The 17,402-nt window shown below is 46.8% G+C and overlaps 2 protein-coding genes, 1 long non-coding RNA gene and 1 other non-coding gene across 6 annotated transcripts in view; 2 read left to right on the top strand and 2 right to left on the bottom strand.

The window, feature by feature from the left end:
* The window catches only part of LOC106606307 (protein tweety homolog 2-like), a 145,312-nt gene extending 140,323 nt beyond the window's left edge, over window positions 1-4,989 (top strand). The window contains exons 14-15 of one of the 2 annotated variants that reach the window (XM_045715760.1): window positions 3,433-3,445; window positions 4,057-4,989. In XM_045715760.1, the coding sequence (XP_045571716.1) occupies window positions 3,433-3,445; window positions 4,057-4,097 (54 nt within the window). In that variant the 3' untranslated portion in view covers window positions 4,098-4,989. The remainder of the gene's footprint in view (window positions 1-3,432; window positions 3,446-4,056) is intronic. The other variant, XM_045715759.1, reaches the window with a different exon arrangement.
* Window positions 3,067-3,142, bottom strand: trnav-uac (transfer RNA valine (anticodon UAC)). Its single transcript has one exon. It is a non-coding gene; the product is annotated as a tRNA-Val (tRNA).
* Window positions 4,990-6,345: 1,356 nt separating the features above from the next.
* On the bottom strand, window positions 6,346-11,416 carry LOC123741742 (uncharacterized). Its single transcript, XR_006769280.1, has 2 exons — window positions 11,203-11,416; window positions 6,346-7,218 (listed from the first exon to the last, which is right to left on the bottom strand). It is a non-coding gene; the product is annotated as an uncharacterized lncRNA (long non-coding RNA).
* Window positions 11,417-11,519: 103 nt separating this feature from the next.
* LOC123724055 (charged multivesicular body protein 6) lies at window positions 11,520-17,011 on the top strand. 2 transcript variants are annotated; one of them, XM_045715763.1, is made up of 8 exons: window positions 11,520-11,795; window positions 12,244-12,353; window positions 14,410-14,497; window positions 15,207-15,293; window positions 15,823-15,888; window positions 16,038-16,118; window positions 16,433-16,508; window positions 16,771-17,011. In XM_045715763.1, the coding sequence occupies exons 1-8, from the start codon at window positions 11,730-11,732 to the stop codon at window positions 16,818-16,820; spliced, it is 624 nt and encodes a 207-aa protein (XP_045571719.1). In that variant the 5' UTR covers window positions 11,520-11,729; the 3' UTR covers window positions 16,821-17,011. The 2 variants fall into 2 exon arrangements, with proteins under 2 accessions (XP_045571719.1, XP_045571718.1); XM_045715762.1 differs by having other exon boundaries at window positions 16,433-16,514; window positions 16,771-16,973.
* Window positions 17,012-17,402: the final 391 nt, after the last annotated feature.

Here is a 17,402-nt window from a genome sequence, read left to right as displayed (position 1 = left end):
ATGGCATCAACACTAACACATATTGTACTGAAGGACCGCAGACATTCTCCAAGACACCCTGCTGCCTTCACTGTGTCTACCATACAGTATTCACAACCTGACAGAAACCTCCTGTGGGCAGCAGGTAGCCTAGCGGTTAAGAGTGTTGGGTCAGTAACGGTAAGGTCACTGGTTCAAATCTCTGAGCAGACTAGGTGAAAAATCTGATGTGCCCTTGAGCAAGGCACTTAACCCTAATTGCTCCTGTAAATCTCTATGGATAAGAGAGTCTGGTCCAGATTATTGGCCCAGTCCTAAATCGTCCCCTAAAACCTATGCACTTGTGATCCACCTTGCTATCTGATAGCCTATCTGGATGTTTCATCATATTGCTTATACCAATCAAATACTCTCAGATTTCCACTAGGGTTTATTTATGGGGTCGATTTTGGATTGGCCCTTCCACTGCACATTATGGTGAAAGACTGCTCTCTGCTGGTCATGGACTGAAATACCGACAAAACACTACATGCTCTTCTCCCTTGTGCCATTATTTGGCCTGATGCTCTGATGCCGGACTGCTAATGACCCTAGAGAGAGAGGCTAGCCTGCTAATGACCCTAGAGAGAGAGGCTAGCCTGATAATGACCCTAGAGAGAGAGGCTAGCCTGCTAATGACCCTAGAGAGAGAGGCTAGCCTGCTAATGACCCTAGAGAGAGGCTAGCCTGCTAATGACCCTAGAGAGAGAGGCTAGCCTGCTAATGACCCTAGAGAGAGAGGCTAGCCTGCTAATGACCCTAGAGAGAGAGGCTAGCCTGCTAATGACCCTAGAGAGAGAGGCTAGCCTGCTAATGACCCTAGAGAGAGAGGCTAGCCTGCTAATGACCCTAGAGAGAGGCTAGCCTGCTAATGACCCTAGAGAGAGGCTAGCCTGCTAATGACCCTAGAGAGAGGCTAGCCTGCTAATGACCCTAGAGAGAGGCTAGCCTGCTAATGACCCTAGAGAGAGGCTAGCCTGCTAATGACCATAGAGAGAGGCTAGCCTGCTAATGACCATAGAGAGAGGCTAGCCTGCTAATGACCCTAGAGAGAGACTAGCCTGCTAATGACCCTAGAGAGAGGCTACTGTAATGTTATAGTATGGCCTGACTGGTAATGTTACAGTATGGCTTGACTGGTAATGTTACGGTATGGCCTGACTGGTAATGTTACGGTATGGCCTGACTGGTAATGTTACGGGATGGCCTGACTGGTAATGTTACGGTATGGCCTGACTGGTAATGTTACGGTATGGCCTGACTGGTAATGTTACGGTATGGCCTGACTGGTAATGTTACAGTATGGCCTGACTGGTAATGTTACGGTATGGCCTGACTGGTAATGTTACAGTATGGCCTGACTGGTAATGTTACAGTATGGCCTGACTGGTAATGTTACGGTATGGCCTGACTGGTAATGTTACAGGATGGCCTGACTGGTAATGTTACAGGATGGCCTGACTGGTAATGTTACAGTATGGCCTGACTGGTAATGTTACGGGATGGCCTGACTGGTAATGTTACGGTATGGCCTGACTGGTAATGTTACGGGATGGCCTGACTGGTAATGTTACAGGATGGCCTGACTGGTAATGTTATGGTATGGCCTGACTGGTAATGTTACGGTATGGCCTGACTGGTAATGTTACGGTATGGCCTGACTGGTAATGTTACAGGATGGCTTGACTGGTAATGTTACAGGATGGCCTGACTGGTAATGTTACGGTATGGCCTGACTGGTAATGTTACGGTATGGCCTGACTGGTAATGTTACGGGATGGCCTGACTGGTAATGTTACGGTATGGCCTGACTGGTAATGTTACGGTATGGCCTGACTGGTAATGTTACAGGATGGCCTGACTGGTAATGTTACAGGATGGCCTGACTGGTAATGTTACAGGATGGCCTGACTGGTAATGTTACGGTATGGCCTGACGGGTAATGTTACGGTATGGCCTGACTGGTAATGTTACGGTATGGCCTGACTGGTAATGTTACGGGATGGCCTGACTGGTAATGTTACGGGATGGCCTGACTGGTAATGTTACGGGATGGCCTGACTGGTAATGTTACGGTATGGCCTGACTGGTAATGTTACGGTATGGCCTGACTGGTAATGTTACAGGATGGCCTGACTGGTAATGTTACGGTATGGCCTGACTGGTAATGTTACGGTATGGCCTGACTGGTAATGTTACAGGATGGCCTGACGGGTAATGTTACGGTATGGCCTGACTGGTAATGTTACAGTATGGCCTGACTGGTAATGTTACGGGATGGCCTGACTGGTAATGTTACGGGATGGCCTGACTGGTAATGTTACGGGATGGCCTGACTGGTAATGTTACGGGATTGCCTGACCGGTAATGTTACAGTATGGCCTGACTGGTAATGTTACAGGATGTTGCTGTGAAGCAGAACCATTGTTCTAGTGCTGCTGTGTGCAGGGAGAGAATCAAAATCTTCAGATTCAGAACACTTAGTCTCTTCTTACACACACGCACGCACGCACACACGCACACACGCACGCACACGCGCACAAACGCAAGCGAGACTACAGAGCACTTAAGTCTGCACAGAAGTCAAGACAAGAGTACTTGTTGTTGTACGTTTGTTCAGAGCACAGGGTGTACTGTATACCCTGCCATGAGAGGAGAGGCCCAGTGGTGGTGTTATTACAACTGAACAGCTACAATGTCAGCCGCTGTTTAATAAATGATACCGCTAACACACAGGGTCAATCTCTGGCACCAGGAAACAAGTGGGACTAGATGATACCGCTAACACACAGGGTCAGTCTCTGGCATCAGGAAACAAGTGGGACTAGATGATACCGCTAACACACAGGGTCAATCTCTGGCATCAGGAAACAAGTGGGACTAGATGCTAGGAAGCTGCCATTTAAACAGATCCAATTCAGATGTGGATAGATGAAACCTATTTATTTATGAAGTGTTTTATTTAAGTCATTTAGCAGACACTCTTTTCCAGAGCAACTTACAGTAGTGAATGCATACATTTCATACATTTTTTTTTCTTCTCCGTACTGGTCCCCCGTGGGAATCGAACCCACAACGCTGGCGTTGTAAACACCATGCTCTACCAACTGAGCCACACGGGACCACCGTAATATATTCCACTGGATGTTTTTAAGTTGTTGCCAATATGCAGTTGTCCATCCTATATTGTAAAAATATTATATTTTTGTACGAATGACAGAGACGAAAACCTTTTTGTGTGCCAATCATACTGGCCTTTTGTTTTTTCTACATGTACCATATAGGGTATAGGCCAGAACCTAACATATCTCTTTATGCTGTCTTAAAGAACACTTTGTCATTTTACAATCCTAACCGGACATCTAACTCATATTTTGCTTCTAACTTTATTTTTGTCTTTTCTTTTACTCGCAGACATTTAGAAACAGTAAGTGTTCTGTTGTACACTATACACAACCTTACTGTACCTTTACACTTCCCTTTCTTTTGTTAAGAAGGATACTTTCCTTTGTTGTACCGCTCTCATTCTCCTTCTGCTCGTCTAATAAGAGGTGGTTCTAAGTCTTACTTGTAATTCTTAGAAGTAGTTCTTAGTTCTAATTATTGCTCTTGTAACCCTACACCTCCGGAATGAGACTGACCATTATTAACCAATCAGCTCTTTTGGTCCTGGCCACAATGTGACCTCTCTAAGCTCTGTGGCCTCTGACCTCCGGCGATGTAGTGTCCTCAGTGTGTTAACCTGTGAGTGGAACTTTTCATGTGATGTGCCCTCCCGCCACTAACCCAAATTTCGGCCACACGCCCCTTACCTTTGACCTCTGCCTGCCCTTCACCCCTGACCTGTGTCTTGCCGACTCCCCCGCTACCCTGTAGTTCAGAACACTGAGTCACACGACTCTCTAACCTACCCACCACCTAATCAAAACAAATGTCTGAAAATGTCTGCAATTTTTTTCAACGTTTGATTGATAGAAGAAACAAAATCTTTCACACAGTTATGTGATCTAACGTGTATTTTGTTCCTTCCTCCTGCAGTATTCTCCCAGAATGAGAACCACCTACCTGTCTATGACTGACGCACAGATCAGACACTTTGGGACAGACTTCCAGCAGGTATAGCTACCTACTATGGCCTACTGGTCCCCCTCAGGAAGTGTCTGTCTGGGACTACCACTGTACTGAGGAAGCTGAGTTTACAGATAACCCTGTCCATGGATGTCTCACCCTGCTCTCCTGGCCATCTGTTACTTAAATGCAGGAAGTATGGGGTCAACAACAACTCATGAACACACTGATGCTCTCAAAGTCCTGTACTGTACGTGTAGAAACCAGTAGACTACATAGAAACCTGAGTGTAAAGTGCTCTTGCATCTCTCCCCAAACAAACCGACACTTCAGTTATGTGTTTTCTTCAAATGTGAGTTCGTCTCGAGCCAGATCAGAAGACATGATTATTATGGACCAAGTTGAACATTTTATATTTTTTCCAGTGAGTGACGTCACCTTTGATGGATTTCAGGGGGCCACAAATAACCAGATTGATTTCCTTCACAGCCATAGACTGTTAAATGGTTATTACATGAACTCTCTTCAGTCTTCCCCAACCTGTCATCACTATTACAAACTGTCATCTAACCAGTCTAGCATCTAGCTCCTCTCTTCAGTCTTCCCCAACCTGTCATCACTATTACAAACTGTCATCTAACCAGTCTAGCATCTAGCTCCTCTCTTCAGTCTTCCCCAACCTGTCATCACTATTACAAACTGTCATCTAACCAGTCTAGCATTCAGCTCCTCTTACACTTGACTACACAGCTCTTACACATTTGACACAACCCAAAGTCTTCATAATGTCTTCCCTCAGAATGATGAGTCAAACTTGATGAAAACAGATACTGTATTGTCACTTATCTTTCAGGTTATTCATTGATGTCAAGGAATAACAAATATAATGGACTTATTTTTAAATGTGACTGGAAAACAGATCATTCATTGAAATGTGATGATGTCTACACTCTTAGAGAAAAAGGTGCTGTCTAGAACCTAAAAGGGTTCTTTGGCTGTCCACATAGGAGAGCACTTGGAATAACCCTTTTTGGTTCCAAGTAGAACCCTTCTGGTTCCAGGTAGAACCTTTTGGGGTTCAATGTAGAACCCTTTCCACAGAGGGTTCTACCTGGAACCAAAAAGGGTTCTACCTGGAACCAAAAAGGGTTCTACTAGGAACCGAAAGGGATTCTCCTATGGGGACTGCCGAAGAAACCTTTTAGAACCCTGTTTTCTAAGAGTGTACTCTATATGTATGTGTAAGGGGGACTAAGGAGAAAGGATGCATGATGATGTTTCTAAAGCCTTTATTTCCTCTAACCTGTTTCTCTCTGTTCTCCTATGCTGTCATCCTGCATGCTGTGTCCTGCTCAATTCTAGCCTGGATTCCCGACTGAATATCAGTCCGTTTCTTTATTGTGTCAGTGAATCATTGAAAGGAATAAAACAAAGTGATATTCAGTTTAGGTTCCATGCCAGTTCATTTCAGGACAACACCGAGGGCTCTCCGTAGCTTGGCATCTAAACTTAATATTGCTCTGGTTCATTATTGTGTCACTTGAATCTGTGGCTGTGTTCCAATAATCTCTCACTTGTTCACTTCCCTGCATGGATTTGAAAGGAAATGACTGTCCCTCTAACCCGTGTCTACACCAATCCAATGCTTTTGAACTTGTAGGGAGTAGTGAATGAGTTCACACTTCAAGAGGATGGAGAGAGCATTGGGTTGCACCGTCTGAATTACAGTAATATTACATTTGGATTCTAGACTATAGGCCTACTGCCTGCACATTAGCATGTTAAACATTCCCTGGATAGGATGAGAGGAAACATCCACAACTGAAATGGTGTTGATGGTGAATTACAGGTAAGTATTATCACTGATGTCATGTTTATTGGATGTTTGTTTGTTTACTACGAGTTGGACACAATCACAGTAAGACACATTGTTTATGATATGAAATCAGACTTACAGTAAGTCAGTCATTCTCCCAATTCATCCCTTCAGTTCCATGTTGAATGACAAAATATACATTTGGCGAGATGTGCTATAAGCACAATGTATGCACCTGGGTCTGTTAAGACCATAGATTTATACAGTACATATAATTGGTTAAGACATGGTCAAAGAAAAGTACTGCAGGGGCCCTTAACAGTCAGATAACCCTGCATTGTACAGTCCCTTAACAGTCAGATAACCCTGCATTGTACAGTCCCTTAACAGTCAGATAACCTATCATTGTACAGTGTGAATTCTTGGTTGTGGTCATGCTTTTCTTCTTTGTTTGAAACCTGTCAACTGCTGTTTATTTTCCAAGTTTGTTAAAGTATTGGACCAGGTGTATCAATTACATTTAAAAAAAAGCTTTCTGTGTTTGTCTATTTTGCGCACACACACTGTCTGTATAAGATATACAGTCATTTATAGATTACACAATATTATACTGCACAAATACTACATGTAATTTACCAGACACTCTTATCCAGAGTGACTTATAGTTAGCTACCTTAAGATGAATGTACTAGATAGGTGATACAACCATATATTACAGTCATAGTAAGTAAAACTTTCCCTCCATAAAGCAGCTGTCACTGATAGTAAGAAAAGACAAGTGCAGGTGTACCCAAACCTATCTCAGTCATGAACTGGCATGAAGCACAAATACATGCCAGTAACAAAAGTGGTGTAGTCTGACACCTAGTGGACAGGTTGATCTTCTTGGGGTAGCCGAGCCGCCCACCACCAGGTTGATGTTCTTGGGGTAGCCGAGCCGGCCCACCACCAGGTTGATGTTCTTGGGGTAGCCGAGCCAGCCCACCACCAGGTTGATGTTCTAGGGGTAGCCGCAACGGCCCACCACCAGGTTGATGTTCTTGGGGTAGCCGCAACGGCCCACCACCAGGTTGATGTTCTTGGGGTAGCCGCAACGGCCCACCACCAGGTTGATGTTCTTGGGGTAGCCGAGCCAGCCCACCACCAGGTTGATGTTCTTGGGGTAGCCGCAACGGCCCACCACCAGGTTGATGTTCTTGGGGTAGCCGAGCCAGCCCACCACCAGGTTGATGTTCTAGGGGTAGCCGGCTCGGGGAGGCTTTGTACTTGTTATTCATAGAAAAGCAGGAACCACTAGAAGCTATACGAGCTTGTTCCTGCAAAAACAGGAACCACAGTTATAGTTAAGGCACACATCATTCTAGATTTTAAGGTACACAGCATTATAGATTGTAAGTCACTCAGCATTTTTTGCAATATTAAGTACATATAAGTACATACATATTCCGATCTTCAGAAAAAACATAACAGGAAGCATAGAAATAGTGCACATAGAACAGATCTACCGCTTCTTAGACTTGCTTTCAATGAGAATGACAGATCCGTAACACACGTCGATGTGAATTTGGTCAGGTCACCCAAAAGTTACATATTGAAGCTTTAAAACTGAAGGTGGATTTAGCTAATTTGGTGGAGCCCAAGGAACCTCTAGAGTTAACCAACCCTGTGAGCAGGTTTGGTATCTCATGTTTTTATACTTGTGTAGTAGAGCTTTGTAAAAATAGAAAAGGGAATAGTGGTGATCTACGGGACTTCAATGAGGACCAGCCAACCTTTTCATACAGGATGTAGTGCTGCATATGAAAACTGTCGCCTGTGATAAAGCGAATCGCGCAATGGTAGGCGGCGTTCAAATATTTAAGAGTAGGGCTGAATTCTGGGAAATGGTGTCACCATACACCATACCTATCGCTTGCTTCATATATGGAACCTCAAAGTTCTATATAGAACCCTTCTTTGTTCAGCACTCTAGAGGTTCTTCTTCACTGAGACAAAATGGTTCCAATAGAACCCTGTATGGTGCCATTTATGATTTATGGCAACTACTAATAAACAGAAATATAGCTAGGCATTTATAATAAACAATTCAATAATGGACAAAAGAATACCAGCATAGTTGAGATTTTATTGTCATTATATACAAACAGTTTGGAAATAAGCACTGGTTGCCAGGGAGGCATCTCTGTTTGAATGATAAGATGGAGGCGGTGCGACCTCAGTCCACCCTGATGGTTGATGTAAGCCACCACTGTGGTGTTGTCCGTTCTCACCAGGACATGTCTTCCCTTCAGATGTGGAAGGAAAGACTGCAGGGCCAGCAGTACAGCTCGTGTATTGATGTGCCTGCCGCTCCAAGGGGGTAGGCAACAGCCGCTGGCTGACCTGCCCTTGGTCACACACACACCCCCCCCCCCAGCCGAACTGGGAGGCGTCTGTGCTGACCAGCTCCCGGCGGCACATCCTCAGCATCTCCAGGAGTGATAGCGCCACCTCAACAATGCCCTAAGGCACTGTGAGGTCACCCGCAGCTGGCGGTGACGCTTTGGGTGCAGCTGGTGGGAGTTGAACCACCGTTGAAGAGGACGGAGATGGAGCAGGCCCAGGGGAATCAACAACGAGGCCGCCGTCAGCAAGCCCAACAGGCGTTGGCAGGTTAGGATGGATACCATCCGCCCCTGCCCGAAAGTGGTTGAGGCAAGTTAAGATCGCCTGAACCCTTCTGGTGGGCAGACGTGCTCTCATGAGGACTGAGTCCAGTTCCATGCCAATGAAGGCCACCCTCTGGGTTGGCGTCAGATGATGACTCGTCGTCTACAGAAATGCCCAGCCCGCCGATGTGGGTCAGGAGCATGTCTCTGTCTGACAGGACCTGGGTCCTGGTTGGAGCACAAATTAGCCAATCATCCAATCATCCAGATAATTGAGGATCAACAACCCTCGGGACGTGAGAGGTGCCAGGAGAGGCCGAAGGGAAGAACCATGAATTCGTAAGCCCTCCCTTCGAAAGCGAATCGGAGATACTGCCAATGAGCTGAGTGAACAGGAACATGGAAATACGCATCCCTCAGGCCCACCGTGGTGACACAAAGGCCCCTGGAGGACGGGGGCCGGCACCGGAATTGAGTCGGTACCCCTTGAGCATTGTGGGCAACACCCATGGGGACTCCACACACTCCTCCCACTTTGAGACCAGGAGAAGCGGCCGGGGAAGGGTGTGTCAGGGGTCCTGCCGAGGCCCACCTTTCCTCAGGCACCCCAGGCACATCCCTATGGCGTGATGGCTGACAGGTTGTTGTTCCACCGCACGCTGTGCCCCTCCCCGCTGTCGTTCCTCAGCACGAGGCGATGGGGCAGGAGAGGTACCCCACCATTGTTCGGATGCAGTTGGGTGGCGACGGTCCGTCTGCCTTGGACCCGGGGCCTGAGAAGGCGGCATGAACCGTCTCAGGTTCTCCAGGTCCCTACGAACCTTATTGGTCTGCTCCAGAATGTCATCAACCCCTGTGCCAAAGGTCAGCCCTGGGGTGATGGGGAGAGCAGCGGGCAGCCGGGATTGGGCCAGCCAGAGATGGCGCCGGGAGGTAACCACCTGCGCCATGGCCCATCCATTGGAGCGAGCCACATCCCTCTGGAGCAGGGAAAGCAGGCGAGACACCATCGCTTCCTGGACGAGCTCCTCTGTGCTCCCACTGCAGCCGGGGCAACAGAGTCTGCAGGTAGGCTTGCAGCAGCATGGTCGCGTTGGTGAGGCAGCCAAGAGAGCAGAGGGACCCATATGTGGCTTTCAAGTCTGCATCAAATACTCTGGGGGGGGGGGGGTTCCAGCTTCAGTCAGGGTTCTGCCCTATAATCTCCCAGTCCGGGAGGACCATGTTAGCTATCATGGTGTCCATGCTCGGGTACTCCCGGAGGCCAAGTGACTCTGCGCCCGCCACATAACTCCATGGTCCAGTCTCTGCTGTGAGTCGGAAGCGCCCCCTGGCAGAGGCACAGCTCTCCAGCAAGACCTCGAGGAACTCAGCAGAGATGGGGACAGATGGAGGGTCATCACTGTCCACCAGTTGGATGTCCAGTGCAGTGGCTACCCAAGTGAGTAGGCTCCTCATAGCCTCTCGAGCTGCTGGGGGCGATGAAGCCCTACCGCCGGCTTCTGATGGCCTGTCAGCGTGGTAGCCCCGCTCACGGTGGTGAACAGTGCCAGCATCGTCACCCCGGAAAAAACCCATCACTGGGCAACAGAGAACAGCTGTCGTTGCCATCGAAACGATCAACCTCCTGACGCAGGGCATGCGCCCTCCGTTCAAGGTGGTCCCCCCGTCCAGGACTGGCAGCAGATGGGCTCTGCCTGCGGTGGCTCCGGCCACGCTTCCTGGGTGGGGTACTTTGCCCAGTAGAGGGACTAACAGCTTGCTGGCGCACCACTCCTGAGGGAGAGAGCTCGTCCCCAGCCTGGCCGACCCACTCGCGCATGGCCTCCAATCACCCCAGGCGCAGGCGTTCTGAGAACACCACACCAAACAGGCATCCAGTAGGGCACTCCACTGCCCTCTCCGCGAGGTATGCGGATGTCCAGGGGGGATGCCACCATCACACCTGTCAAAGAGAAGCCATAAACTCCAGCAAGGAACACATAGTAGGTGTCCGAAGCCCTGGGAGAGCTTATGTCGTAACCCGCTCGGAGGAATAGGAACCCGGTGAGGGATAAATTATCCAGTACCTCTGCAAAAAACGGTGAAGACCCGTGTGGGAAAAACAGGCAGTCAAAACAACAACCAGGTAATGGATTTGATTTGTGCTTTCTTTTATTATTATTTTTTGTTACCCAACTGCAATATTACCTAGCTGGTTTAATATCCAAGCAGTAAAAACAGCACCATATGATGGAGTAACTCAATTAAGGAACTCCAAAGTCAATGTCTCAACATAGCGGAAGCCCAACACGACACTATAGGCGCGGTGACAGCGCACGGAGTCGTAGTAACGCTAACGAAACACAAGCACGACAAACCACGGGCGGAAGATACAGATCAACCGCGCGCAGTGAGTAGAGCAGCCAGTGAGTATACTTCCACGCAAAATATTACACACTTACCAGTGACTTACCGAGCGAACTTCAGAAAGGGTGTACCTCAAACCATACGGACGTTCGCCGAGAAAATGAAAGAGAACGTGTGTCGCGCCATGGGTGTGCGTGTGTATGTATGTGTGTATAGTGTGTATATATATATAGGAGTATATATATATAGGAGCGGAATCCATCCGTGACAGGTGTACACGGGAGTAAATCTGTAAATCCTCACCTCAGATGTATCCCTCTGCCGCGGAGTGATACCAATATATTACAGCGATCCAATATAGTGAAACATAACGTTTATGTCTAAGAGTTAGAAAGTGTTCCCACTACAACAAACAAATACTTAAATACATGTAATTTTGTCCTTGCAATATTTAATTGAAATACTGTAGAATTATATTCATTCCTATGGAGGACTGCTCCTACGCAAGGTTTTTCCACCTTTTAATGGGGCGATTGGTGGCTAATCGGGTGCACCACTGGGGAGTGCCAATATAACCGACAGGTGGTTTCAAAGGCTCTCATTGGCCGATACATAGCATGCGCAATCCAGGGTTTACATACGTCATTGGAATAAATGGACCCGTCTCGGATGCCGTACTAAACCCGGACAGGATGTGGCTTTGAATTACGTTACATGAATTTGTTAGCTAAGAACAACGACTTGTAAGCATAATGACAAAAACATGTTGCCCCAAGAAAAAATAGCTTTTGTATCAAAGTAGAGGATCGTGGCGGGGATGTGGCTACGTTATGGGAAACGTTTTCGGGAGAAAGAGTCGCCCTTCTCGAGTCACAGAACAAGACCGAGCGATTCTGGTCAGTTGTTGTTGCTAGCCTGTTTCAATAGTAGGGATGCTAGCTAGTTTGCTGGCCTGGATTAACGTTAGCTAGCTGTCTGATCTACACACTAACTTGGTAATAATGCCTGCTAGCTAACGTTAGCTAGTTGTCAACACCCAGGCGCGATCATGGGACAGTCACAGTTGTTAAAACTGTGACATGACGTCTCAAAGTGATCAACAGTAGCCAACTAACTAAATTAGATTAGCCAGTTGTGATCGCATCAGCAGTGTCTGAGCCTGCAAATGACAGGGTGTGACAGGTATTTATAGTTAACTAGCTAGGGACTGTAGCCAGCTAACTATTTTCATGGCAGAATTATATTGTAGGTAGGTAGCTAGCTATCTACATGGTAAACAATGTTCCGAAAATAGTGTATTGACACGTTGTCTGGTTGTCCCGTTGTGTATGTTCAACTCTCCAGCAACTGAAACAGCAGAGAGATAAACTGAAGCACTACCAGAAGAGAGTCACCCTGCAGCTGGAGAAGGAGAGGAGTCTGGCCAAGCAGCTGCTGAAGGATGGAAAGAAAGAGTGAGACTGGATATTTCACTTGTTCAGGCATCATCTAGGCTATAGCCAGGTCCCAGATCTGTTTGTTCTGTCTTGTTGTAATGGGGTGTTACCAGGTGAAATGAAGACCGGTGCAGTTGTTGAAGTCAATGGATTAATACACGTTGCAACAGAGAACACAGAAGCAGAGCAAAATAACAAGCTGATTCTGAGCAGGCCCTTATATCCATTTCTAATCACATATGTTCTCTAAACACATGACAAAAGACATAATACAAGGCAGTGACTCATAGTCTACAGATAAAACAATAATAACCAGTGTCCTCAGAACTGGCACCTTTAGACTGGCTCCCACACTATCAGCACGTAGAACTGGCACCTTTAGACTGGCTCCCACACTATCAGCACGTAGAACTGGCACCTTTAGACTGGCTCCCACACTATCAGCACGTAGAACTGGCACCTTTAGACTGGCTCCCACACTATCAGCACGTAGAACTGGCACCTTTAGACTGGCTCCCACACTATCAGCACGTAGAACTGGCACCTTTAGACTGGCTCCCACACTATCAGCACGTAGAACTGGCACCTTTAGACTGGCTCCCACACTATCAGCACGTAGAACTGGCACCTTTAGACTGGCTCCCACACTATCAGCACGTAGAACTGGCACCTTTAGACTGGCTCCCACACTATCAGCACGTAGAACTGGCACCTTTAGACTGGCTCCCACACTATCAGCACGTAGAACTGGCACCTTTAGACTGGCTCCCACACTATCAGCACGTAGAACTGGCACCTTTAGACTGGCTCCCACACTATCAGCACGTAGAACTGGCACCTTTAGACTGGCTCCCACACTATCAGCACGTAGAACTGGCACCTTTAGACTGGCTCCCACACTATCAGCACGTAGAACTGGCACCTTTAGACTGGCTCCCACACTATCAGCACGTAGAACTGGCACCTTTAGACTGGCTCCCACACTATCAGCATGTAGAACTGGCACCTTTAGACTGGCTCCCACACTATCAGCACGTAGAACTGGCACCCTTAGACTGGCTCCCACACTATCAGCATGTAGAACTGGCACCTTTAGACTGGCTCCCACACTATCAGCATGTAGAACTGGCACCTTTAGACTGGCTCCCACACTATCAGCACGTAGAACTGGCACCCTTGACTGGCTCCAACACTATCAGCATGTAGAACTGGCACCTTTAGACTGGCTCCCACACTATCAGCATGTAGAACTGGCACCTTTAGACTGGCTCCCACACTATCAGCATGTAGAACTGGCACCTTTAGACTGGCTCCCACACTATCAGCATGTAGAACTGGCACCTTTAGACTGGCTCCCACACTATCAGCATGTAGAACTGGCACCTTTAGACTGGCTCCCACACTATCAGCACGTAGAACTGGCACCCTTGACTGGCTCCAACACTATCAGCACGTAGAACTGGCACCTTTAGACTGGCTCCCACACTATCAGCACGTAGAACTGGCACCCTTGACTGGCTCCAACACTATCAGCATGTAGAACTGGCACCTTTAGACTGGCTCCCACACTATCAGCACGTAGAACTGGCACCCTTGACTGGCTCCAACACTATCAGCATGTAGAACTGGCACCTTTAGACTGGCTCCCACACTATCAGCACGTAGAACTGGCACCTTTAGACTGGCTCCCACACTATCAGCATGTAGAACTGGCACCCTTGACTGGCTCCAACACTATCAGCATGTAGAACTGGCCATAACATTCAACCTTGCGCATATCCAATCCTGTGTATTACAGAATGGAAAAGTAGAATACATTGTGTTAACCACTTAACTGCATATGCACGTTATTCATCTTAGATGTCCCATTACACTAGCAAACAGCTGGGACTACTAAGCTATATCACGTCTAGTCAAATCACCAATGCATGCATATCACCAGAATCTGACTTTTGAATTGTGTACTGACTGAATCTGATCAATGCATGACTAGCTGCTTGATGATAAACAAAATAAACACTTGTTATGTTAGGACTTGGTTTATTGTGCAGTGTGTTGTTCTTCCACTCCATAGGAAGGCACTGGTTCTTCTCAAGAAGAAGCGTTATCAGGATCAACTGCTAGACAAGACTGAGACCCAGATATCAAACCTGGAACGCATGGTGAGGCTGAGGCTCTTCTTGGGGCCTATTGTTTCATTTACTTTTATAGAGTGTAACTACATTGATGTAATGTTTTGCACAGCCAACCTCTCTTCTAAAACGTATCCTGGCCGGGTATATCTTGGATGTTCTGTATGGTGAACGCTATCTTACTTAACGTACTGATGTGTTTTTACAGGTTCAGTGCTGGGTCCTCCTATCTTAACGTACTGATGTGTTTTTACAGGTTCAGTGCTGGGTCCTCCTATATTAACATACTGATGTGTTTTTACAGGTTCAGTGCTGGGTCCTCCTATCTTAATGTACTGATGTGTTTTTACAGGTTCAGTGCTGGGTCCTCCTATCTTAACGTACTGATGTGTTTTTACAGGTTCAGTGCTGGGTCCTCCTATCTTAATGTACTGATGTGTTTTTACAGGTTCAGTGCTGGGTCCTCCTATCTTAACGTACTGATGTGTTTTTACAGGTTCAGTGCTGGGTCCTCCTATCTTAACGTACTGATGTGTTTTTACAGGTTCAGTGCTGGGTCCTCCTATCTTAACGTACTGATGTGTTTTTACAGGTTCAGTGCTGGGTCCTCCTATCTTAACGTACTGATGTGTTTTTACAGGTTCAGTGCTGGGTCCTCCTATCTTAATGTACTGATGTGTTTTTACAGGTTCAGTGCTGGGTCCTCCTATCTTAGCATGTAGTGTAAATGTTTTCACAGGTTCAAGACATTGAGTTTGTCCAGATCGAGATGAAAGTCATTGAGGGGCTGAAGGTTGGAAATGACTGTCTGAAGAGTATGCATGAGGTAGGGTATGGTTTGCTTCTTAGTCCACGGTTTTCTATGGGGGGAATATGCACTTCCTCAGAATACAAATGAGTCCATGACAGAATAAGCCCACATTCACAGTAACACACTCACGTGTGGTTAGGCATGCACACACACTCACACAGGTGTAAGACATTCAGCTCAGTGTTCTAAGTGTTAATGAATAAACCTTCCACTGGCATGTAACCTCTTTTATGTGATCTGCACCCCAGAAAAACAGACTGTGTGTTAGCTAGCGTCACTGTGCACATTGTTTGAAGATTAAAGGATTAGGTTCCAAATCCCTGACTACAGCGAGCCTAGTGGTGTGACTGCTGCTGCGTATCCTGGGTTACACTGGCTGGCTGGCTGACTGGCTGACTGGCTGGCTGGCTGGCCACAACCTGCTCAGAGAATTATTCTCTTTGAGAGAAAATGTTTAATCTCTCTCTCACACACACAGAGAGAATAAGTGAACTAGAAGACTTTCTGCTCCTAACTTGACATTGTCCCTGTCTCGTCCTCTCAGGCCATGTCACTAGAGGATGTGGAGAGGATCATGGATGAGACCCAGGATGCTATAGAATACCAGAGGGTGAGTTTCTCTGTTCCCATGGTCTCATCAATCACTTTGATATACCCCTTTTCACAGTCCCAACTCTTAATCCATCCCAAGTACTTCAGTCTTCAGTGTAATGTGTGTTGCTGCCCAGCTGACATGCTCTGCTCTGGTTGATCCTACAGCAAATAGATGAGATGCTGTCAGGCTCCCTGACTCAGGAGGATGAGGATGCTGTGCTATCTGAGCTGGAGGCTATCACTCAGGTGTGTATCATACTGATCTACATCAGTCTCCTCTGGCTGTTATCTGAACTGGAGACTATCACTCAGGTGTGTATCATACTGATCTACATCAGTCCTCTGGGTATAATACCAGGAGGTAGAGGAAGAGGGTGGTGAAACAACACCTGCCATGGAGGACCAAAACGCTTCTGGTTTTCTTTTCTACCTGGTAGTTAATTGCACTTAACTGGTTTCCCAGACCTGATCAAGTCCTGTTTAACCTGTTGATAATGATGACCTGACCTGATCAAGTCCTGTTTAACCTGTTTAACCGTTGTCTCCCTCTACTGCTGCAGGGAGAAGATGTAGAACTTCCAGAGGTCCCCACTGAGCCTCTACCAGAGGTCCCAGAACCAGCTGAAACAGAGCCAGGTAACGGTACTGTCTACCCTGTTACATTACCTCAATCATTGTGGTGGTAGTAGTAGTACTGTCTTTACCCTGTTGCACTACCTCAATCATTATGGTGGTAAGAATTGAGTCTCACAGTAAAAGCTGATCTAGGAACAGTTTGGCCTTTTTACGTCATTTATTAATAGGATTATATGAACAGAGGGACCTGATCCTAGATCAGCACTCTTACTCTGAGACACTTTGTAGATACAGTCCCTGACCATGTTTTTTTGTTCTCAAGAGAGAAGACCAGCAAGGAACAAGGAGAACAGAGAGATGCTGGCAGCGTAGAGACAAGACTTAACAATAACAACAGTAGCTGGAGTTAGTCCAACTGACTCAATAACAACAATATCAACAGTAGCTGTGGATGGAGCTAGTCCAACTGACAACAATAACAACAGTAGCTGTGGATGGAGCTAGTCCAACTGACTCAACAACAACAATATCAACAGTAGCTGTGGATGGAGCTAGTCCAACTGACTCAACAACAACAATAACAACAGTAGCTGTGGATGGAGCTAGTCCAACTGACTCAACAACAACAATAACAACAGTAGCTGTGGATGGAGTTAGTCCAACTGACTCAACAACAACAATATCAACAGTAGCTGTGGATGGAGTTAGTCCAACTGACTCAATAACAACAATATCAACAGTAGCTGTGGATGGAGTTAGTCCAACTGACTCAACAACAACAATAACAGCAGTAGCTGTGGATGGAGCTAGTCCAACTGACAACAATAACAGTAGCTGTGGATGGAGTTAGTCCAACTGACTCAACAACAACAATATCAACAGTAGCTGTGGATGGAGTTAGTCCAACTGACTCAATAACAACAATATCAACAGTAGCTGTGGATGGAGCTAGTC

Source organism: Salmo salar, chromosome ssa03 (genome assembly GCF_905237065.1).
Source record: "Salmo salar chromosome ssa03, Ssal_v3.1, whole genome shotgun sequence".
NCBI lineage: Eukaryota > Metazoa > Chordata > Actinopteri > Salmoniformes > Salmonidae > Salmo > Salmo salar.
The sequence above is the reverse complement of the archived record's forward strand: the minus strand, read 5'-3'. Positions and strand labels throughout refer to the sequence as shown.